Source organism: Candida theae, assembly GCF_024610275.1.
Source record: "Candida theae strain CBS 12239 chromosome Unknown scaffold44, whole genome shotgun sequence".
Classification (NCBI taxonomy): Eukaryota; Fungi; Ascomycota; class Pichiomycetes; order Serinales; family Debaryomycetaceae; genus Lodderomyces; species Lodderomyces theae.
The window spans coordinates 1-22963 of NW_026261382.1; the positions used below are offsets into that span (position 1 = coordinate 1).

At 40.4% G+C, this 22963-nt stretch overlaps 11 protein-coding genes across 11 annotated transcripts; 5 read left to right on the top strand and 6 right to left on the bottom strand. All coding sequences in view use genetic code 12, as the record gives it.

The window, feature by feature from the left end:
• Nucleotides 1-560: 560 nt before the first annotated feature.
• KGF57_001323 (uncharacterized protein) lies at nt 561-1238 on the top strand (the record flags this gene model as incomplete). The annotated part of the gene is made up of 1 exon (XM_051750517.1): nt 561-1238. The coding sequence occupies one exon, from the start codon at nt 561-563 to the stop codon at nt 1236-1238; it is 678 nt and encodes a 225-aa protein (XP_051610137.1).
• A 169-nt stretch (nt 1239-1407) lies between these two features.
• On the bottom strand, nt 1408-2477 carry KGF57_001324 (uncharacterized protein; the record flags this gene model as incomplete). Its single annotated transcript, XM_051750518.1, has 2 exons — nt 1408-2273; nt 2459-2477. 2 exons carry the CDS (start codon nt 2475-2477, stop codon nt 1408-1410), a joined length of 885 nt encoding a protein of 294 aa, XP_051610138.1.
• Nucleotides 2478-2648: 171 nt separating this feature from the next.
• On the top strand, nt 2649-4031 carry KGF57_001325 (uncharacterized protein; the record flags this gene model as incomplete). Its single annotated transcript, XM_051750519.1, has 1 exon — nt 2649-4031. One exon carries the CDS (start codon nt 2649-2651, stop codon nt 4029-4031), a length of 1383 nt encoding a protein of 460 aa, XP_051610139.1.
• Nucleotides 4032-4414: 383 nt separating this feature from the next.
• KGF57_001326 (uncharacterized protein) lies at nt 4415-4807 on the top strand (the record flags this gene model as incomplete). The annotated part of the gene is made up of 1 exon (XM_051750520.1): nt 4415-4807. The coding sequence occupies one exon, from the start codon at nt 4415-4417 to the stop codon at nt 4805-4807; it is 393 nt and encodes a 130-aa protein (XP_051610140.1).
• A 75-nt stretch (nt 4808-4882) lies between these two features.
• On the bottom strand, nt 4883-8794 carry MHP1 (Mhp1p; the record flags this gene model as incomplete). The annotated part of the gene is made up of 1 exon (XM_051750521.1): nt 4883-8794. One exon carries the CDS (start codon nt 8792-8794, stop codon nt 4883-4885), a length of 3912 nt encoding a protein of 1303 aa, XP_051610141.1.
• Nucleotides 8795-9719: 925 nt separating this feature from the next.
• Nucleotides 9720-11256, top strand: KGF57_001328 (uncharacterized protein; the record flags this gene model as incomplete). The annotated part of the gene is made up of 2 exons (XM_051750522.1): nt 9720-10504; nt 10866-11256. 2 exons carry the CDS (start codon nt 9720-9722, stop codon nt 11254-11256), a joined length of 1176 nt encoding a protein of 391 aa, XP_051610142.1.
• Nucleotides 11257-11735: 479 nt separating this feature from the next.
• Nucleotides 11736-12404, bottom strand: KGF57_001329 (uncharacterized protein; the record flags this gene model as incomplete). The annotated part of the gene is made up of 1 exon (XM_051750523.1): nt 11736-12404. One exon carries the CDS (start codon nt 12402-12404, stop codon nt 11736-11738), a length of 669 nt encoding a protein of 222 aa, XP_051610143.1.
• Nucleotides 12405-13165: 761 nt separating this feature from the next.
• On the bottom strand, nt 13166-14854 carry ALG6 (dolichyl-P-Glc:Man(9)GlcNAc(2)-PP-dolichol alpha-1,3-glucosyltransferase; the record flags this gene model as incomplete). The annotated part of the gene is made up of 1 exon (XM_051750525.1): nt 13166-14854. One exon carries the CDS (start codon nt 14852-14854, stop codon nt 13166-13168), a length of 1689 nt encoding a protein of 562 aa, XP_051610144.1.
• Nucleotides 14855-15754: 900 nt separating this feature from the next.
• On the bottom strand, nt 15755-16021 carry KGF57_001331 (uncharacterized protein; the record flags this gene model as incomplete). The annotated part of the gene is made up of 1 exon (XM_051750526.1): nt 15755-16021. The coding sequence occupies one exon, from the start codon at nt 16019-16021 to the stop codon at nt 15755-15757; it is 267 nt and encodes an 88-aa protein (XP_051610145.1).
• A 755-nt stretch (nt 16022-16776) lies between these two features.
• Nucleotides 16777-21297, top strand: BUD5 (Ras family guanine nucleotide exchange factor; the record flags this gene model as incomplete). Its single annotated transcript, XM_051750527.1, has 1 exon — nt 16777-21297. One exon carries the CDS (start codon nt 16777-16779, stop codon nt 21295-21297), a length of 4521 nt encoding a protein of 1506 aa, XP_051610146.1.
• Nucleotides 21298-21593: 296 nt separating this feature from the next.
• On the bottom strand, nt 21594-22322 carry KGF57_001333 (uncharacterized protein; the record flags this gene model as incomplete). The annotated part of the gene is made up of 1 exon (XM_051750528.1): nt 21594-22322. One exon carries the CDS (start codon nt 22320-22322, stop codon nt 21594-21596), a length of 729 nt encoding a protein of 242 aa, XP_051610147.1.
• Between the last annotated feature and the right edge of the window lie 641 nt (nt 22323-22963).

The window sequence follows — 22963 nt, forward strand, 5'->3', positions numbered from 1 at the left end:
TTTGATCTTTCGGCTTAGTTTGAATATCGGATATTTTTTTCTACCCGAGGAAGAGTTTTGCTAGAAAATGCGATTAAAATTTTGTCTCTTTTCTCCACAATTTCTTGTTTCATTCTTTTGTCTAGCACCAAATTAGAGTTCGATATCGGTAATCTTGAGTCGAGGCTAATCAAACTTAGCGATATGAGTGGCTTTTCAAATACCAACCTGCTTTCGTACACAAGACTGAACTTTCCGTTTGGAATCACTCAAAACGAAGCAAAGTGTTGAGCAGACAAGAGTTGTCCGCCAAGTCACGTGCGTGTAAATGAACAAAGAAAATTTGACTGTCATTATGTAATAACTAAATTACGGAAATTCAGCAATTTCCTCTCCCCCTCCCCTTTCCTCTCGAATTCAACAATTATCTCCGTGTGGCGGATTTACACAATATCAGAAATTTTCTTTTGACGACTACTTAAGACTTCACTTTGCTCCTGCCATCGAAAGTCATTCAAGCTATCGCGATACAGTGAATTTTTAGTTCTAAAGTTAGAGTTGAGTCTACCAGGTGGTCCAATATGTCTAATCCAAGTGCCAGCATTATTTCTCACATGAACAACGACCATCAACTCGCATTGCGCGATTACGTTGTTGTTTATGGATCGGTGGACCCCAGATATTTGAATGAGGACTCCGTTGAAATCAAGGAAGTTGACACTGAAAAAATTGTGATTGCATACGATGTTATCAATCCATCTTTGACAAAAACCTTAACCCTCAAGTGGAATGACACCAAAGAGCATGAGAATTTACGTGTCAAGTCGTATGCAGATATCAAGTCCAAACTTATTGCAATGGCCAAGTACAGTGCTGGACAACAGGGATTTGTTGAAAAGAAATTGACCAAAATTTTTGGTCCTGACGCCGGAAGTTTCCCAATGTACCCAATCTGGGCCATTTTATTACTTAATGCTTACAATCCAGCAATCTTAAGAGGATTCGCCAGTAACACTGAATTGATAAAGAAGACAATCGAACATTTTCCAGCAGTGGTTTCCACAATCTATTCTTGGACCGAATTACACGCATTGAGGATTTGCATTGGTTTGTTTATTGCTCATTTGGGAGAAGTACTTTTTATTTCAAGACCATTCTTGAAGAAACATAGAGCACCATTTGGAACCAGGTTGGTATACTACTTTATGAACTTGGTTGAAGGGTTCCCTGTCTTGCTCAGATTGAAAAAGAACACTTAGCTTTGACGTGTGATGAACATCATAGGTGTTTCGTTATGACTAGATTTGTCGAATATAGAATATTTAGACGCTTTCAAATCGGTACGCAAACGTGTTAATCTCTCCCGATCTATTCAACAACTATATGTAAATATTAACCTATTTACGGATTCTCGATGGATTCCGTGACTTAACCTTTCGCTTGTGTTGCTTTCTTTGGTTTCTTCAATTCAGTCCCGTTGGTGTTGTCAAGCGACCGCTTTTTTTGACCTACATCAACATCACTCAAGTCTAATTCCTCGCCTTCAGAGCTATCTTCCTCATTACTGTCCTCATCCTCAGATTCATTTGTTAATGCAACAATGTAGTACTTCAATGCATTGATGAAAATGTCTTCTGAGATTAAATTTGCCAAGTCTTCACCGTTTCTAAATTCCTTTCCTGGCTTCTTTCCTGTCCACGCAAACCACGAGAAGAACGACTTCATGCCTGCACGATACCATTTCTTATCTTCTGAGGTCATGTTTTTGCCTCCATTTGTTCTTTCTTTCACTAATTGAGGGTTGATCTTTGACAATTCATGTGGCCACTTGATCTCCACTGGAAGTGACTCCAAATGCTCTTCTCCATTATCACGTAAAACCACTTTGAAACTCTTGGTCACGCTCTGTTCCTCGATGATTGGGCTTTTTTTGAAGCTGATTGTGATATCAAAGTCCCTGGGATTGCAGATCCTCTGTCCTTCGTCTTCTTCCACTACTGGGTGGTGAACATAGATGTCATCTATATACTCCAAATACTTGAGGTCATCTGGACTAGCATATTCAGCAAACTCATCGTTCTCAGCTATAATTATGTACCAAAATCTAGGAATGGTTTTCAACATTGTCCTCCGTTTAGCATACATAGGTTGAGTCAATTTGAGTCTATAAATATCGGCATCTTTCTCCACTTTGTCCATTTGCAGCTCCCACGCCGACAACTGATTCAAGCTTTCCAGTAGTATTTCTGACTCATTCTCCAAGTCAGATGCTTCAACTTTGTTCTGCAGCATCACTAGTTGCTCTTCTCTTCGTGAATGTATCGGTGTCTGGATTAAGCTCTGGAAGAGCGAGAAAAAAAAAATACAAAAATCTCAGACGTGTGTGAGTAAGTGAGAGAAAGAGAGAGAGAGAGAGATAGTGTGTGCGTGTAACCAACCTGATAGTGCCATTGACATCATAGATTACAGCAATAAGAACCAGGCGTCCCAGTTGCCATTGACTCTAAGTTATGTCGGTCGAGAATGAGCTCATCTCCAAAGTCTTGCTCACAATCGATAAGTACAAAGGCAGCTTATCAACTTTCAAGAAGGCCATCGTCGAGGGGGAGTATACGAAGTTGCATCAGCCACGGATATTTCTGAGGCTACTATTATGGAAGGCCTGCTTAATGCTTGACTCTCTTGCAATATCAACTTGGGCGACGAAGCTCAAAGAAACCAGAATGGTGTATCAACAACTTGTTGCGAGGAAGGATATGTTAATTCCATGGTCGGACCTTGACGAAGATAGCGCTTATTACCAGCTACGAAGTGTCAGCCGCAAGGCCAGTATCAAAAAGAACACTTTACCGCCCCTGGTTTCAAGAAAGGTGAAGAAAAATTCGTTGCGGGAAAGAGCTTTTGAAAACCCACTACAGCCTGCGTCAACAACAACAACAACAACAACAACGGATACAATTGTGAGTGGCGACGACCACGAGGAGAATTTAGAGCTTTTAAACAACATAATTCTAGACGTGGAGAGATTATTCCCCGGAGAGGAATTTTATCATAGTGGTGCTGATGCAATACCCATACGAAAACAGGTGGTCGAGGTCCTTTACATTTGGTGCAAATGCCACCCGCGCATTGGTTACAAGCAAGGTTTCCATGAAATATTGGGCTTGATATTTATGAATTTGTACAAAGAATCCGTTGCGTTGGATCAAGACCAACTATATTCGGCCAACTATTCTCAAGACGAAATGGCGATATTGGGCCTTTATAATATCCGCTTTATATGCCATGATCTTTTTAACATTTTCAACAAGTTTGTGACTGGAAGTGGAGTTGCAGCAGGCTTGTACGAATCAGAACTACAGTTGACGAAACTGATCGATTTGTTCAATGCTTACCTCATGAAAATCGATCAATTTATTCATTACACTTTGACCACTAGACTCGAACTAGACACACAGTTGTGGATCATACGCTATCTCAGATTGCTTTTGGTTCGAGAACTAGGTGAAGAGCTAGAAACTACAAGCTTACTTTGGGACAAACTAATTGCAACTCAAATCCAACGCACTCCAGGACTGGGAATGACGTATTTTATTGAGATTCTCATATTCTTGGTCATTCAACTTTTGATACAGCAAAAGACAGAAATCGTTACCTCGGACTTCAGTCAATGCTTATCATTGCTTTTGCATTATCCGGTACCTCATTTTGCATCACCAGCAAGTAGAGACACATACATCCAAGTATTATATCGAGACGCAATCAAGCTCTACGAGAGACGAAGCAATGACCTAAAGTTGTTCGAGTACGGAAACAAACTAAATAAAAAGTACAATCCTGGGCTAAAAATTTCTTTGGGGTACAGGGATAGTAGTGAATTGAGCGATGCTGCTAGTGAGAGGTCCAGTGTGGATTCATCGGGATCCTCTGCTGAATTCAGTAAGAGCCAAATAAGTCCCGCCACCAATGACAGAGCAGAAAAGATGCGCTATGAGAAGTTGAGAATGGAAATGCGATTAAAGAAGAAAGCAAAACAAATGCTTCATCAGTGAATAAAGAAACCTATTTTATTGCTCGTTATATGTAATGCAGACAATTCGATGGTATATAACCAACCTGAAATTTGCTATATTTGTGTAGTTTAAAACGAGGATACGATTTTTGCTTTGCTATGACGTCTCTCATACTGTAGATGCGTTTCGGCCAGATCGATTTAAGAATGATGATTTAATTTTTTTTTTTTTTTTTGTTTTTTTTTTTTGTTTTTGGTTGAAGAAAAGAAAGTTTGAAACCCAGAGATAAATCTGCAGGCCTCAACAGTTCTGTAACTACGCCCAACTCCACTTAAACCACCCTCATTCGCAGAGGTATATTACCACACATTGCATTTCTTTCACGAACCGAGGAGTGACATCAAAGAATAAAAAAGTCCAGCATGGGTAAAAGAAAGTCCTCGACGCGTAAACCAGCAAAGAAGATCAAGCAAACGTTAGATGTGCAGTTTACTTGTTTATTTTGTAATCATGAGAAGTCAGTAATATGCACGTTAGATAAGAAAAACCTTTTGGGGGAGTTGCATTGCAAAATATGTGGTCAAAATTTTCAAACCGCAATACACAGCTTGAGCCAGCCTGTTGATGTATATAGTGATTGGATCGATGCTTGTGAGGATTTGGCCGAGGAGGCAGAGAAAAATGGATATGAAGGTGGTGATCACGATAGAGGTGACGTATATTCTGACGATGACGATGACGAAGACAACATTGCTCAAGGTGGGAGAGAGGTTGATCCGGTACTAGGTTCTGATGGAGATGACGAGGAATTTTGAGAGGTAACAACATCGGTGGCGAACATCGCTATTAGGATATTTCTTAATAAAATTATATTGTAGACAATGCGTTAGTTAATGTGTCAAATTGTTCAACACTTGATCGTACGTTTCACTAAGTACTGAGTCTTTCCCTTCGCTCTCGTTTACAGTGTCACTAAAGTCCTTCGAAGTGCCATCTTCGTTTCCGATACCGTCCTTTGAAAGCTTCCTTAACTGCAGATGTAACGCTTCAAAACTCAACTCCTGTTCATCTGCATCTCCCCCCTCTTTTGATTTGTGCTTAAACACATTCTCCAACGAGACGCCCCTCTTTCTCCAATCGTCCAAGTAGCTAATGACTTTATCCAAATCGGAAAGGTTGACATTCATTAGTTTCTTCCTAACGTCTTCACCGGACATTTCGGATTCACCGGGTTCTATTTTGTGGTAATCATTCAATCTCGATAACTTCAACATGGATCCTTCTTGTCTATTCAAGCTGGCCAAATTGGTTCTTGAATTAGACTTTGACGCCAAAGGGGACTTGCTAGCAGGAACGGCTTCACCAGGTTTTAGGTGAATATCCGCCTCTGCTAGCTTATCGCCATCGTCGTGTAGTTCTGGACGATGCTGACCCGTGGGATTTTGTCCTTCTCCCACCTTAACGAGATACATATTGGCCCTTGTCCCAGAATCATCAGTAAAATTGGGATCAATTAATTGTAAACCTTTTTCAATACTGGAATCGATGTAAATAAGTCGAATAAGGGTCTCTTTCCCATCTAGGTCTAATGCATTCTTCAATTGCAAGTTAAGCAACTCCTCGATAGACTTCTTTAGGCTCCTTCTGATTTGATTGGCACGACTGAAAAGCTTGACTACATCGGGAGACGACAAGTCTAACTTCTCTTGCGCTTTCAAGTCCAAGACATTGTTTAATTGTTCTGTTAACGATTGAGGTTGTGCAATTGCTTCCTTCAACGGCACCTCTGCAGTCTGCGGTAAATCCTTGCGCTTTGAGTCGTATAACAACTTCTCCATGTTTCTCATGGTGTACAAGCCAATACGTTCCTTGAATAATCCTGGAAGTGCTGATGAATCACAATCCAAATTTATCAACGTGTTTGAATTTTTTGTTGCATTAATCAAAGCAGAAGCGGATGTGGAGTCCACATAGTTTCCAAGAATAGAGAAATACCCCATATTTTTGCAAAATGGTAAAACATTTGCAAGTTGAAGTATTGACGATTGACTGAAATTCTCATTTTCGAGATGCAATCTTGTCATCTTTGGAAAAAGTGGTAACTTTGAGGTGAAGTAGGCAACAGTGGCATTCTCCGTTGCATTAACATTCAGTGAACTTGTATCTTGTGTGTTAGACATGGTGCCAAATAATCTTTGATTGTTTGAAAAATCGAGGTACTTCAAGTTTGGCAACTTCATCAACACGTTTTCAAAAACTTCCCTAAAAGCGTCATTGAATACGGCATTTGTCGAGTTTAAGCTCAAGAATGCTAACGTTGCCTTAGAAATTATCCTTTCATAGTCTGGTCGCTTGGTAAAGTCCAAAAAAATCTTCAAAATTTTGGTACTTGAAATGTCATTGTAACCTAAATCTAAACCTCTGGCAAAATCACCAAAGATCCACGAATTGACAATTATATTCATATGTCGCGGAGTCAAGTTGTTAAAAGCTAATCCCAATCTGGAAGTTTTTTTCAGAACTGCCAACTCCATCAAATTTTCAAATATCTCAACGTTGGTAATACAACACCCAGTCATTATCAACTCCTCGATACCTCCCCTCGCAATCAAAGTTGCAACAAACAACGACCAATCAACATCAGATCTGTTGTCTTTGTTGCAGGTCATTCTTTCCAAGTCCTCTTCATACTTCTTTGTGTCTGTTTGCGCCTTCTTCTTCTTTTTCTTTAGAACGTTTACAGATAAAGCTGGACACTGCGTGATGTCCAATTTATTCAATACCGTGTTCCTCGACAAAAACCAGCAGAATAAAGACCACCCCTCTTGATTAATTGGAGTGTTTCTCAAACTCAATTTTTCAAGTTGCTTCTTTGCACTCATTGCAGATAATAGTATTTTGAATTGCTCAACAGTTAAATTGACACCGTCCAATGAAACACATACTATAGGTGCAATGCGCACAAAGTCTGCAAAAGTTTGTACTTCGATCATTGTTGGGTGAGGATTCCGAAGTTGCAAAACGGGAAGTGGGGCCATTGAACCTTCTGGTATTTGTTTTAATATAGCCGGAATAGGCAATATTTCGCGTAAATGGCAGCAACGAGAATACATTGTGTCAAGAGCCATCTTCTTAACTGGAACAGTGTAGTTCATTGGTTCATGGTGAACCATAAACTTGTCGATTGCAATATTTTTCGCATGCTGGTCAATTGCTGGTTCGTCTTCTTCCTGAGATGGGCCGTCCTGTGAGCTATTGTCAACCTCGTCCCCTTCGCGATCATCTTTTCCATTCTCCGCATCTTTGGGAGCATCCTTCGGTATGTAACCCAACGCACCGGTACCTCCAACGACAATCCCACCACCTAATCCCATTTGCGATTTCTCAATAGCTTCTTTGTCTTCTTCCGTCAAGGGGTTTATTTTTACTTGTCCATTGGATAGTATTTCAACATTTCCCTTTCGAGGAGTACGCGAGGGAATTTGTTGTGGGGGATCGATCAAGAATGTGGAAGAGTGAAATGCTACTCGCTTCAATGGTTTCAATCCTTTAAACGCTGGGTTTAGTTCAAGGTCATTTCCTGTGCTTGGTGGAGGGCTTGTCAGTAAAGACGAGGTGGATGGTGCCACTGCAGAAGGTGCTGGGGAATGAGCCGTATCTCCTTTAACCGAACTCTTTCGCCTCAAGAAGTGAGAGATTCGAGACGAAGTGGACTCATTTTGGGCAGAAGCAGAAGCACCATGTTTATCTCCATAGACTGTATTATCGTATCCGTTGATCAAGACACTAGGTTTGGAAGTCGTGTCACTCCCAGTCGAACCAGTAGATGTAGTTGAGCTTCGACGAAGATCTTTTTGTTTGTAGAACCTGACGTATTCTTCGAGTCTTGGATCTGCGTGAGTCGTGCCAACAGGAAGGGCTGGTGCCGTTTTTGTCCTTTCCAAACTCGATAGCTCGTTAGTAGATGCTAGCAGCGCCGTCACCTTTTGAGAGTGTAGCGATGGCTCGTGGATGGGGTTGTGAGTGTTTGGCCTTGTCATATTGTAATCTGCTTTGAAGAAGTGGTCACTTGACTGATTCGTAGGCTTAGAGGGAGGCTCGTAAGTATCCTTGGTGAATTTTTCTTTTATTTTGGAGAAAAGCCCGCCTCCGGTGCTACTTCTCCGTCTAGGTTTAACAAACGGTACCTCGCTGTTATTTGGTGCTTGGGGTGTGTATTTTGTCTGAACATGCTCTTCGCGTATAGGCGAGATCGATGGTTTTGTCTTTGATACAATCGCATCGTTGGAATTGGAAATGTCTGTGTTTAGATGGGAGTTCACGGACCGAATGGGGGTTTGTGGCAGTGATGCTACTACTCCTGATCCTTCTGCTTCTGCTTCTGCTGCCGCTGCTGCTGCCGCTGTTCCAACTCCCAATTCTTTTGTGGCCGGTAAGTTCCTTTCTTTGTCCTCACTACCTGTAATGGTAGTACTGACGGGTGCCCGCTTAGGTAATGGGATCGCGGGGTCCATAGAAGAATCCCTGAGAAACCAGTCCACATCTGTATCCCTGACACCTTTAGTGTAAACATTAGTTTCTTCCTCCAACTTATCTCTAACAGTTTCAGCACGCAAATCGCTACCGGGTGCCTTGGGTATTGAGAACTCTGCGTAATTATTCTTTTGCTGTTGTAACAGGTTTCTCCTTTCCGGTGCAATCTCCAACGTGCTATAGGAGGTTAGCTGAGGTTGCGACTTTCTCGACACTGGCAGTAATATATTGCCACTTTGTGACTCATTTGCGGTGTCACCCTCGGTCATAATACCTAGACGATTTATAGCAGTGTATAAAATTGATGAGTCTGTAAAGAGAGTACAAGCTTTGGTGCTGGTTGGCGTTGGGGTTAATATGGGTGATGGTAATGGTTTTGTTGTTGGTTCTGGTACTGATATTAAATGTAGTTGAAAGTGGCTTCTACTGTTGTTGCTGTTGCTGTTGCTGTTGCTGTTGCTGGTGGTGGTGGTGGTGGTTGCCTGTGTGTGTGTGGGGAGAGAATAGAAGGTGTTCAATTAACTTTATAGATAATCACATGATCTCTTGATCACATGATTACATAATCTCTATAATGTGTCGTGTTCTTGTGGTGACCTGATTCTCTTGCGACACAACACAAATGGAGAAAGCTCCATTTGTATAGACACTTGCCCCATGCATTTATATCTATACACTCTCTTTTCTCAAGAGTACTAGCTTGCGGTTTTCAATGTTTGTACATTACATGTGTTGTTGCGCATTGTATGCACAACAAAACCGTTTAAAACCATTTTGAAAATATTCTGGCACTTGCTCGCATCCCCAGAGCATAACATATCTTCTCTCTGCGCTATTTTATTAGAGACTATTCTTTTGTTTTTCATTTTCACAGAATATTCCCAATAACTTTACTTAGCAATTTGTTCGACCCACTTTTGCAAACTTCTCTTTCTGGGGGGTTTTTTTTTTTTTTTTTTGCTTTTCTGTGCTGTAAATTAAATATTGCATTTCTTCAACAAAAGAGATCCCCGTGTAATAAGAGATATTTGCCAGACTGGTGTGGAAGAGAAGAGGGTGGCGCGACAAAATTGTGTCCAAGATCCGTGAGAAAGCAAAACAGAACAACGGTACGGTAAAAAGAATGCACTGTACGCGATTATACAATTACACAGTTGAATATTTATACAATTGAAGGAGTTATTTACGTACATTATGTCAGAAAATACTTATAGAGATACGCAGACTGAGGACACGTCTCAGCCATACAAAGTGGAGATATCACAAACCTCACAACAATCTCAAGAGCTAAAAAGTATCATACACTCGTTCAAACACAACCACGATGTTTCATATTACCCGAATATTACTATGAAGATGAAGAAGAATGCCAAGATCAGCAAAAATCCACAAATAAGAAGGACATCAAGTCCCCAAAAGAGAGCAAATGTTGCAGTCGCAGATACTACAAAGCTACCTGATTTACGCCAATCTTTGAGCACCAATTTGGATTTGTTGTTTATAGGATTCAATCCGGGAGTTCAGTCATCGATCCAACAACATCATTATGCCCATCATTCCAACCTTTTCTGGAAATTGTTCAATAAGTCTAAGCTATTAGAGAAAGTCCTCGCACAGAAGGAAGAGCCTAACAATGATTATGCCTTGAATGACCTTCTTCGGAACGGATGCTCTGCCAAGGACGATTTTGAGTTGATAAAATATGGCATAGGGTTCACCGATTTGGCGTTGAGATGCACTGCCACGGCAGCTGAATTGACGGCTGAGGAGAAACTCAACAACATACCACGTCTTATACATGAAATAAACTTTAGCGGTGCTAGAAATGTCGTGCTTGTTGGTAAAGGCATATGGGAGATGATTGTGAAACATTTCGCTTCTGAGTTGAAAACAAAGCTTAAGTTGACTAAAGATAACTTTCGATGGGGAAAGATTGCGATTGGAGAAGATGCCCAATACAACAGGGTACTCAAGCTAATGTTTTCTCAACTACCCAACAAAACTTGTGTGTACGTGTTTCCAAGCACTTCCGGGTTAGTTGCAAGTATGTCTTTTGAAGAAAAGTTGCAGCTATGGCGGAACTTGGCTGACAATGTATGAATGTAAACATGAGTTGTTGTTTTAGTACCCTCTTTCATGGCTATACATTTATGTAAGGGGTAAGTTTTGCAACGCATTTTCGCTAACAGAAAATCTGCCTTTTCCTCTCCTCATCTGAGCAATGCTATGATTGCCTCACTCACTCCTGGGGAGCAAGCGGATAGATTTGGTACCGATATCATGATCACTATTGGAGACGAACCCATGGAGCAACTGAGTTCCACAAGTGTTGGTTCCGAGAACATCGCCATCTTCGTCGCTCATCTCGAAGTTTTCGTCACTGGCCACCATCATTAAAGATCCTATCGCAAACACTTTCGTGGTTGTGGCCACCACTGATCTCAAAGGCCAACATACCAACCTCGACACTATACTATTTTCACTACTACCATCGCCAATACCATCGCCAATACCACTACAAGGGAACAAAACCGAAGTCGTTACCACCAAGTCTTATGCACCCGGTGCTGGCTCAAATTTAGTATCCTTTGGTTTTCAAACTGATGTTCCCGTTAAAACAACGTCCAGTATTGTCAGAGCAAATGTTGGCAGTTTAGAAACTGAATTATTCAGAGTTAGACAGTCAATAGAATTATCTTCACAGCAAGCACAAGAAAAGCTTGACAAGTGACGGGAGAAAGAATCAGGTATAGTTGTTCAAGGAGAAGGTGGTCGAGCATCTCAACACAGCTATGGTTCTTATTTGACACCTACACCAATCACACGAAAGTGCTTACAGGGTCTGAGCTGGTAAAGTTCCCAGAGAGCGCTGAATTGTTTTTGTGTGGCTACTTTTTGATCAATTGTATTTGTAGCTAAATGGAAGTGTTGTTTTTTATGAGCTGTGGAGAGCATCAGAATTCCTCGTTAATCGTCAGCTAGAGGTATATAGTGAATTAGTGCATCGTTTAGTTGTGTTGCAAGTAATCCTCCTTTCTATTTGAACGCACTATTGAGTTTACTCACGCTTCAACTGTGTGCAATAGAATACTAGATATATAGGTTTAGACAAACACAACTTTTTCAATCCTTGTTGTTGAAACCTTTGAAAATAGGTTTTGTTTCACCCAAACTTTAGCAAGTATCGCTCAAAAAATTTCTAGATTCTCCCTACTCATCAGAAAACAGCTCGTTTACGATTGGAGCAAAGATCCGATCGTCATACTTCATTACTTTTTTCTTCAATTCTGAATTCCATCTTTTCTGTCTCTCAATCAAAAGCTCATAGCATTCTTTTTCAACTAAAAGGTACCGGATTCGCAGATACATGGAGTCAACATCTAATTCCAATGTATCAAAGCTAACATCCGGGATATCTCCAGCTTTTAATTCTCTCTCCGCGATACACAACGGAACCCTGGCCAGTTCATCCACCTTCTGCGTACCTTTCCCCTCTACCCTGCTTGACTCAAACTCAAACTCAAACTCGAGGTGCTCTTGCGCAAAAATATTCAACGACAAGTCTAAGGAAAAAGGGTTAATTTCTCTTCCATTCTCAATTGATCCACGAAACATCAGTGTGTCAAACACTGCCTGATTTGGATCCAACAGGTAAAACTCTGTATCCTCTAGTACCATTTCAGCAGGGGACATTTCTTCTTTGAAGGAGCTCACATTTTCATCATTTCCAGCAACACCAAGACTGCTTGCCAACTCTATCGATTTGACTGCTTCCTTCGAAATTTCTGGTTCAAACGATATATCTGATGAGGTTTCCTTATCTGATGTGGACTCGGACATTTCGGTATTTGGGGAGCCAAGAACACTCAAGATTTTCATGTTGTTTCGAGTTTAGTATTAAGAATGTTGTGCTGGAGTGAAGTTGGTTGCAAAAAATTTTCCCTCACTTTTTCACGAAATTTTCGTCTTCACCAGTTGCTTTGTTAAATCTAGTCAGTTTTTTCCTTTACGATATACCTGGTAACAATGGCAAACCCAAAAGAGAATGCACTAGTCAACGACGTGCTGGTTGACTTGGTTGTTGTAAAAACCAAATTGTTGTTGAAAATACTTTTTTAAAAAAAAACATGCAAAAAAAATAACGACAACTGCAGGACTCGAACCTGCGCGGGCAAAGCCCAAAAGATTTCTAATCTTTCTCCTTAACCACTCGGACAAATTGCCTTAATTGATGACTTTTGAACTCTATGATAACTCAGTAGGAGCTAAAAATGTACTAACAGTTGAGCATCTGCTCGTTTTCAAATCAAGATATTCAGTCTAACAAATGAGTTCAAGTTTTTCAAAACTGCACCGAAAAAGAAGTCTAGATAACCTAAGTACAAACATATCCTAGACCAGTTCTATAAATTTTTTAAATCAAGTACAAGAGAACTTTCATGTCCATTTATAACTGAGATATCCACCATTTGTTAGAAAAAGTTCAACATTTTATCTCCGTGGTTACTCCCAAGCACAGCTGATCTTGGCCCACTCACAAGCTCCACAGTTAGGACTTTGATTAGTGTAAATAAGCTTGTACCAATGTCATTTAACACCTAACAGTTACGACTACGTACATTGTCAACCGTACGGATCTCTTAAAGTCGGATTATCTTAAGGATCAACCACAACCAAGCGCAACCGAAGGCTGCAAACGATATGGCGATGTTCAAAACTACCCACAAGTCAGGATACTTTACTGGAGGATCAAATGCAAAATCCACAACGTGGTAGAAAATCATAGCCACATAGGTTGCCAAAATCATCAAATTACTCGCACTCAATTCCCTCAAAGTAGGTATAACAAGTCTGAATCCAATAAGCCAATTGAGTAGTATGCTTGTTACAAAGTATTGTAATACCAAATCATCCTTTTTCAACAATGGATATAAGCTAAAAGTACCCACATTATTAACCCATTGAATAAATGTTATATCACGTGGGTTGATTAAAAGAAGCAATAACATGGGGCATAGGGGAAGCAAAATCGACTTTTCGTGAACTTGGTATGAGAACAAATAAAATGACAATGCATTGAAAGCAAATCCATACAACATCGCAGATACACGTTTCTTGTCACTGTCATTGCTTTTGCTGTTGCTATAGCTATCGCCTTTAACACTCACAACCTTGCGGTCGGTTGCGGTTTCGCTCCCTGCAGTGGATGTCGGTTTTTTCAACTTGTAAAAAATGTAAATGTTAATTGGTATAATAAATATCAAGGTGGCTCCTAATGCTAATCTGGAAAGCTGTGAAGACGAGACTAGATCGCGATATTTAACCAAGACGTTGGTGGTGCACCAAAAGTTGGCAACTTTATCCTCAAATAGTCCTCGATTGAATGGAAAGATACGATACACAATTTGTGGTAATGTGGTTTTCCAATGTGAGACAAAAGGTAGTAGATAGATGAATTGAGTTACAATTACAGATAATCCAACCGATATCAAGTCCCGGATGTTTCTCAATTGACTCAATATGTAAAAGAAAATAAACACCGAGTAGTATAGTCCCATTTGTTTGAAGTTGATACAACTTACAAACCACACACTGGCCATTACCAAGTGGTTCTGCACCAATTCAATGATTGCATACACAAAACACCCCAACATCACCGAATTGTACTGAAAATGTCCATGATCAATCAAAACCAAGTGCGGTTGAATCAAGATAATCAAGGCAAATATTATTTGATCCATTCTGGTCAAGTTGAACTTTTTCCCCAAAATGTTAGCTAGGATTAAAATTCCAGGAATATAGCAAACCAACTCGCTAACAATACTGGTGATTCTCATGTAAAATTTCAAATCATTCGTTTCCAACCCTCGTGAGGAATTCAATGCAAACCAGATTGGATTTAGAAATGAGCCAATTTTACCCAAGACCCAACTGTGGTAAGCAGTTAATGGCGGGTAGTCCAAACCCCAGTACTGAAGATCAAAGAAGTACCACTCAGAAGTAGGCAAATTGATTGTCAATTCCATCCAATGTCGCTGAGCTTCAAAATCACCATGCATTGGTGGTTTTCTATAGCCTGAATGGCCACCAAGACCAACTACAGTGCGTAATATGATGGAGCTTAAGATGAGAATGTATCTTGCTGCCCACTGGTCTGGTGCTTTCTCAAAATAATGCAATAAGTCATAGACCGGCGAGTTGATGAATATACTTTTCAATTGAGGTGAGGCAGCAGCGGAAGATGTGGCAGCACCAGCAGTCGCCTTTTGAACAAAGCCAGATTGAGTTGACTTTTCTTGTTTGTCTGATTTCTTCTTAGCTTTGCCCATGTATAAGATATGCGTAGAAAGGACAGGAGGGATGTTGAGATTTTTTAATGCGTGTTGAATTCGCACAATAGTAACAATTTTTCAAAAAGCAATTTATGTCACTGGTAGATCCTGAACCACAACTATTAATGAATGTACCACTACCCAAGGCTGCCATATTAAAGTATTCCTGATTTAGCACAGTGTTTTTGCATCTGTTAAATGGAGACTGCCCACTCCCCTCATCCAAAAGCAATTATCCTTTCTGTTTTCAACTCAATTCTTAACAGCCCACAATTAAAATAAGCAGGCACGTCGTTGGAGACAAGGAACATTACACACGTAGATCCGTCGACACCTTGTTGAGAGAGTGGGTTTTGAAAGTAGAATGAGAAACTCCGCAAACCAAGATCTTAACCTTGGTGATTGATCATTCTTGGATTTCAAATTTGGTGACGAGCATAGACAAACAACTTGCCAAGTCACAAGATGATAGCGGTGAGTCATGTCCTTCCAGTACAGAGGATGCAAGTAAGGTGGAAATTTATGTGAAGAGATGAGAGATAGCCGGGGGCCAGCAACAAACTGGAAGGGCGGCCCAATGGATGTTGTAAGCGAAGGAAATGTACCCTATTTTCCTACTCGAATGTACAGCAATCAGAACTCTTGCAAATCTGGCGACAAGCAAAGCAGGTACATTGTCGGCGAGGTCAGGGAGCATCCTGGAGGAAACACGTGACTCATCAACATGAGTGGTACTTGGTACAATTTTGGATTCATTTGTAATATCTCTCTCTTCAATGTGACCATCTCTCTGCACTCATTTTTCAGCACCCACGGATCCAGTTTTTTTGCTCTTGCTAAACAATGAATTCACTCGTCAGTTCAATTTGGTTTTCACTTATTTCATTTCATTTCATTTCATTTCATTTCATTATCGGCGCCGTTTAACTGGGAAAACTCAACTGCTTCGCAGTCCTCAACCTTGACTGAAAATTCCAATGCATTGGCAAACTTTGACCATTCTTGACTCAACCCTGTCTTCCAATTGGCTTTGACTTTTGCATCATTTGCCCCCCTCCAGCCATTTCTAACCGGTGCAGTTTCAGGGAGACTCAAATGGGATCTTTTCTCATCAACAACAACATCGTCCTCTTGATTCTCATATAATGTTGCCGAGTTGAACATATATAATAAGCAGCACTTGATCACGTGAATAACATGTTTTGTGATACAAACATAGAATATAGATCAGAACGCGTCTGTTTTTGTGTGTGAGTTCTATAATACATACACGTACTGTATGTAAGCGAGAGAAAGTAAAGAGAGTGTTCAGGGGTCAAAAGTACACAAGCCGTACTTCAATACAGTACTAACAGTTACATACATACATACATATATGTATATATATATAGTGGCATAATAGGTATTGATTATGAATCTACGCACAGTAATAATAACAGTAATAAGAACTAGTGGTAGTAGTAGTATAGTAGTAGGATTACTATTCACCATGTATTGTTGTTGTTGTTGTACCACTATACACTGTCTTCTCTTGCATCTTTTCTCTCTCTCTCTTTCTTTCTCTTTCTCTCTTTATGCTGTGTGTGTGTTATTATTTTGGTAAATCGCGTCATATCATAAAATTAGTTCTCATTAACCAAAGTACACTACTACTACTACTACAACAACAACAACAAAACATTTTTATGTCTATATTTCTTAAAATTTCCTTCTTCTTCTTCTTCTTCTTCGTCTTCCTTTTTACTAAACAAAACTAAACACACATATACACACACACACACACTAACACATACACGGCATAAAGAAGTGTATTACCTCATCTACATACGACAAAAGATACTGTCTAATAATTATACCACACATACATAGACACGTCACTACACTACACTTCACTTCACTTCACTTCACTTCACTAGAATATGAAACAGACGGACTCTTCTTATAGGAGTAGTGGTAACAACAACAACACCACCTATTCTCAAGGCATCAAGCACTCGAGTGTTGCATCTAGTGTCTATTCGCCCATCCAATCGGAGTTTGTTATACCTGCGTCAAATGCTATAATGGAAGAAGACGAAGAAGAAGGAGACGAAGGAGTAGAAGAATACAGACATGTGGCAGATACCGGAAATCTTATGTCCTCACCTACGCAGCATCAGCAACTAAAGAGTCCTCAAGAAGACTCCAGTATCGATGCAATTGAAGAGACAAGTGCTTCCTCAGATGAAGATGATGACACTGCTTCTCAGCACGGGGGACGTATTGCAGATAGGTCTACCCAAACTATACAAACATTTATGACTGCAAACACCCGAATGACCGATGGAAGCCTACCACTGCAACTGCAACTGCAACTGCAACTGCAACTGCAACTGCATCAGCAACAACAAGAGCATCTACAACCAGGACTACACTATGCTCCCCACAGCAGATCCAATTCATCTTCTACAACGACTGAAAGCTTGCACGACTCAACAAGAATATTGGACACCGATGCCACCCCTATTTTAGCACATTCAGCATCTGCTAATGAGGACAAAACTCCTCTTGTGTCTCCAGATGGGTTTGTTCAAACTGGTGTTGAACAGCCTACAACCACGTCTTCTCTTCCTCAAAGAAAACTATCCAAGAAATTTAAAAGGCTTTCATTGAAATTACAAAATGCAACTGCTTCTGAAAACTCGTCACAGTTTATGAGTAACTTCCAACAAAATATCGAAAGAGCCAACAACAAAAGCCAGATTCAATCTCAAGCACATGGCCAACATGCTACAAATCACACAAACAGGACAAGTACTTACTACACAAGGATCAACAGGGGGTCAACAAGTCTGGAAGATTTGCAAAAGAACAGCAAACCAGAACAATTCAGTGGCAGTAATAAACCTCAGTACGACACCGATGACGCAGCAAGCTCGGTTTTGAAAAATGACCAGCATTCAGAAATAAGCTCAGTAAGTAGCAGGGCATCAAGTACGCAAAGTCACTACTCCAATAATCGTGATGATTTCGATGATATGTCCTCCACATCGTCTACAAACAATATTGCTCGAAACAACAATTCGTCTAGTTACAACTTACGAGGATCAATGATTAGTGCTGATGAAGAAGTGCCGATTAGAAGAGATCTAATCGAAACCCCTACAAAGGATAAATTCAAATTATACAACAAGTCAAGTGCAAATTTATCTGAACAAGGAGGTCTCAATATAATTTATGATAAGGACAGTAGAGAACCATCATCAACAAGTGATACACAATCAAAGACTAAATCAGTTGATTTGCTAGCAGAGGAGGAGGACTTGTCTTCATTGTTTATTCGTGCATTACATGCATTTGACTCGTCTACTTTACAATCTGAATCAGACTCTTCCATATGCTTATCATTTGCTAAGGATGATTTGGCATTTGTACATACTATTGATGAATCCGGGTGGGGTGAAGTGACGCTCATTGAGTCTTTGGAAAGAGGATGGATTCCTATGAACTATTTCACAACTGCAGTCACCTCTTCTGACGATGAAGATGAGGATGATAATGATAATAACAATGAAAACCATGACGTTGCAGGTGAAGCGGACAAAGAGAAGGAAACCGGCGAAAAGAATGAAGTGCTACCCAACAGCTCCTACATCAAACCATTGTTTCATGCATGTGGGAAATTCTTGCTCAATCCATTAAGTCATCGGAATAGAAAAGGTCGCTACACTTTCTCAATTCGTGTTGTAAACTCCATTCGGGATGGTGTTCGTGTCCTTCTTCAACAAACAGATTGTTTGTCGAGATCGAATGAAATTGTGACAAAACGGCTGGTTGTCCGTAAAGCTCGGAAAACACTACTTGCTGATTGGTACAACCTAATGGTGAAGGCCAACGAGTTCAAAGGTACGTCAAACTTTAGCAAGATTGAAATTTTGACCTTGATGGTGTATCAAGTGACGAGAAAGGCAACTGAATTCTTGGAGGTGTGGTCCACTGAAAGCAAGCAAGTAGTGAAGCGAGCCAACGAACGGAAATTGCACGATGATTTGAACAATTACCCTCTTTTGCAAGACCCACCTTTGGCCAAACAAAGAATCACTGAAATCAATGGAATATTGTACTCGTACTTGGGATTGATAATTGGAAGAATGGATTTGATTGAGCACAATCAAGTTGGATGTGAAATCTTGGAGACTTTGGCCCACCAAATTATTCTTCTACTTCGAGAGCTTTTATTTATATCCAAAACTGGGTCCGACTTTAGCTTGCAGAAACCCGACGATTTGGATAATTCATTAGATGGGTTACTATCTTTGGTTAGCGATTTAGTCACGGGCGTAAAGAGTTTGGTTGTCAAGACAATAAATGAGGGGGAGATTAGCACCAGGAACTTTGATGGAAACCGAGATTACTTTTATACTCAAGAGGGCGGCGATTTACTTCAAATAGCAGCAAAGATGATCAAGGCAGTAGGACACACCGTGGCCTCAGTGAGACAATTGCTTGACATAACGGGCGATTTCAAATTGAACTCTGAAAGGTCGTATCCAGATTATTTGAAAATGAGGATTGAGCCTCAGGATTTCGTACGGAGATGCATGAAGGGAATCAAATCTACCAAGGGACAACGTGCACCCCCACCACCAGCTGCCAACACACTTGGTGTTAGTAAACCCTACAAAGCCAACCGTTACTCTATGGTGAGATCGGGTAAAAGTGGTGACTTGGGAATAACCGAAAGTGGACAAAGTTTGTTACAACATTTTGACGATTCACCTTTCACTGCCTCAGCTGCTGAGTTTGAGCCATTCACGTCTGCGTCCGATGGCAGTGGCAAGAGCAGTGACAGTGATGAAAACCTCAAGAATGAATTAATGACAGACAAGAATGGATTCTTTCTTGGAGGGTCATTCAAAGGGTTGGTTTATACTCTCACCAATGAGCAGTCACCACCGGAATATTTCTATGTTTCGACTTTCTTCATTTGCTTTAGAAACTTTGCCACGGGTATGGACTTGATAGAAGAGTTTATCGCTCGATTTGAAGCCAATCGCGGACAAGTTGACGATATAAACATGACATTAAGGTTGAAAAATCGAAGGAGATTGATTGTCAAAATGTTTCAATTGTGGATGGAGAGCTACTGGAATCAAGACGCGGATTATAGTCTCTTGACAACGATGATTAATTTTTTCAACGAAGGTGTGAGTCCCATCTTGCCACTTGACGCAATAGAATTGATTGAGATTGGGGCCAAGCTATCGACCAATCCTTTGATCGAAAACAGGGCAAGACGCACTAGACCAACAAAACAATTGGTCGAGAGAAATATAGTATTGAATCAAAGTCTGGGTTCATTGGACTTTCAATCGTTTGATGATGGTGGTTATGATTTGTCGAGAGTGAACTCAAATGCATCCAATACCCAATCTTTGCCGTTACCTTCGGGTACTACCCCTTCCAACACTTTACTTACCATGAGTCAGGTAGCAACTGTTGAGAAAATCATCATGACCTATAGATCAATTTTGAAGGACAGTTGGTGCTCAGCCAAGTACTTGTCTACATATAGACCATTGGACTTGTCCAACTTGTTGTCACATTTTGCCATCGTTTGTGAGCAAAATTGGGTTTTATCAAACTATAGGCCCAACTTGTTGGATTTCAATGCGTTGGAAGTTGCCAAACAATTGACCTTGATTGAGTCCAACATTTTTTGCTCAATCAAGCCTGATGAATTGTTGAATCAGAACTTCACTAATAAGCGAGCACACTTGAGGCTATCACCCAATGTTAGATTGTCCCTTTTATTCACCAACTGTTTATCCAATTACGTTTTGGAATCGATCCTACAACCCAACATAACAATGAAGGAAAGAGTCAACACACTCAAAGTCTGGCTCAAGGTTTCAATTTCGGCCCTTTATTTGCGAAACTTTAACAGTTTGGCAGCGATAATCACTGCATTACAAAGTCATTTGATTACGAGAATTGGTGACTTGTGGTCCACTTTGCTGCAGAAATACGTTGACTTGTATCAGTACTTGTCGTCGATCATCAGTATGGAGAAAAACTATTCAACTTATAGGAACAAGATTCGCAATCTATTATCTTCGGGAGAATCACTACCCATCGTGCCATACATCAATTTGTTCATCTCCGATATAACAACAACCACAGAAGGTATACCAAAGTATATCCCATCACAGAATTTCTTGTCAAGCAAGGTGATCAATTTCCAAAAGTACTCCAAGATTGTCAAAATTATTGCCGATTTGCAATCTTTGCAGAATCCGTATAGCCATGACAACCAGCATGGAAGTCTGGCAGAGTATAGGGTTCAAGAATTGCCTTGCTTGCAAGAATTGATTTTGTTGGAGCTTTGGAAAGTGAATATTTTACATAAAGTTGATGACGATCGTGGGTGGAAATTGAGTTGTGAGGTTATAAAGAAGTAGAAAAGAGGCGGGTCGGATATAGATTATGAAATGACTAAATCAAAATGAACCGAGAACTGTAAATGCCTTCTGTCGCATGTAATTTACAATTGAATGCGTCTTTTCCTTATCTCCAGCGCCGTTTCCCTTTATGAATGCTCAAAGTCGAAGCACAGTTGGCTCTCGTGGCAAAGCCGTAGGCAGTCCATTCTAATGACGCGCCATGCGCCCTCGGTGTCGAATTCCCTTTGCCCAGCTCTACTCAAAACATTTTGTCAAGTAACATCTGCACTTCCACTTCTCTCGTCTCACTCAATTCAGCGACTAGCAAGCAAATCGAACTGGCTCCAAACCTGTTTCAAAAACCGAGACAACCGTCCATGCCGATTCAATTCCAATTGCGCATTTTCCAAAAACTCACGCGATAGTGGCGGATTCGTCTCCCCAATTTGATAATTTTCACCAGCGACATCAACAACCACAGAAAAATTACGCTCAAGGTTGTTTGGATCAAGATTGAAAAACCCAAGTTTAATTTGAGTATCGTCTATAGGTTCAATTCTCAACCCGGTGAATAATCCATAGACCAACTCTACTTCAAGATGCGATTGCATGCGCTCCTCAAACGCTTCATTGGAAGACCTTAGCTCATCGTGTATCTTTGCAGCCTGTTGATTTAGTTTCTTGATCTCGTCCTCCACCTCCTTGACCGCTTCCTGTAGCTGGTTCCTTTCTTGATTATCTTTGACAACTTTCTCCTCATTTTCTTTTAAGCTCCTCATTGCGTCTGTCACTTGTTGCTGCTTGGAGGTCTCCTTGGATGACAAATTACTAATTTGTTTGCGTAGTTGATCATTAACACCCTTTCGTTCAATCGTTTGTTGCTGGTGTACATGCTTTTGATGAGAAAAGTCGGCTTGTTTATTCGTTAGTGCGTTGTCCAAACCCTCTAAGAACTGGTCCAATTCCACTTTCAAAGAATCAAACTCCATGAACCGGTTTTGAAGTCCCTCACATGCCAGGTCAATCTTGTTTTCAGTCGTCATGTTGGATCTAGGTGCGATTTTTTAATTTTAACACCCTCTGAAATGAATTCGTCTGGTGTGTCAGTTCCTTTTCTTTTTATAGATAGTACAGATAGAAGACCCGTTAGTGGTTGATGTATTTTAAGGAAGTCCCCAAATACAGCTTATGTCTAGTTGGATATCATGTATTGATTGAGGTTTTGTTTTGGTTTTCATAATTCTTGTACGTGTATACACGCCCACGCAAACATACAAAAATAGAAATTTGCGCTTTCCTGAACACACATACGCTTTACAAAGAAAGGCTTTCTCGAATCAGAAGTCTTGACTTCAAGTCACGCAAGTCTGGTCTCCAGTGTAAAAAAATCTATTTGATTGATGAATTGGTAACCTATACAATTAGCAATGCCATCACTCGTCAGTTTAAGAAAACGCTTTATTAGTTTAAATCAGAGGATTCTTTCCCAATACTCGAATCAATATACTGTGAATTTAGTCCTCCCTTGACCATTTTCATCAACACATCCATGACCGTGCCTGGAAACTGTTCAGCACAAACATCGAAGTACTTTTCGCTCGCGGGCACTGCCATTATGGATTCAAGTTTCACGATAGGAATCAATCAATGTCGCCATTTGAAATTCACTCCAAAGACATGCATC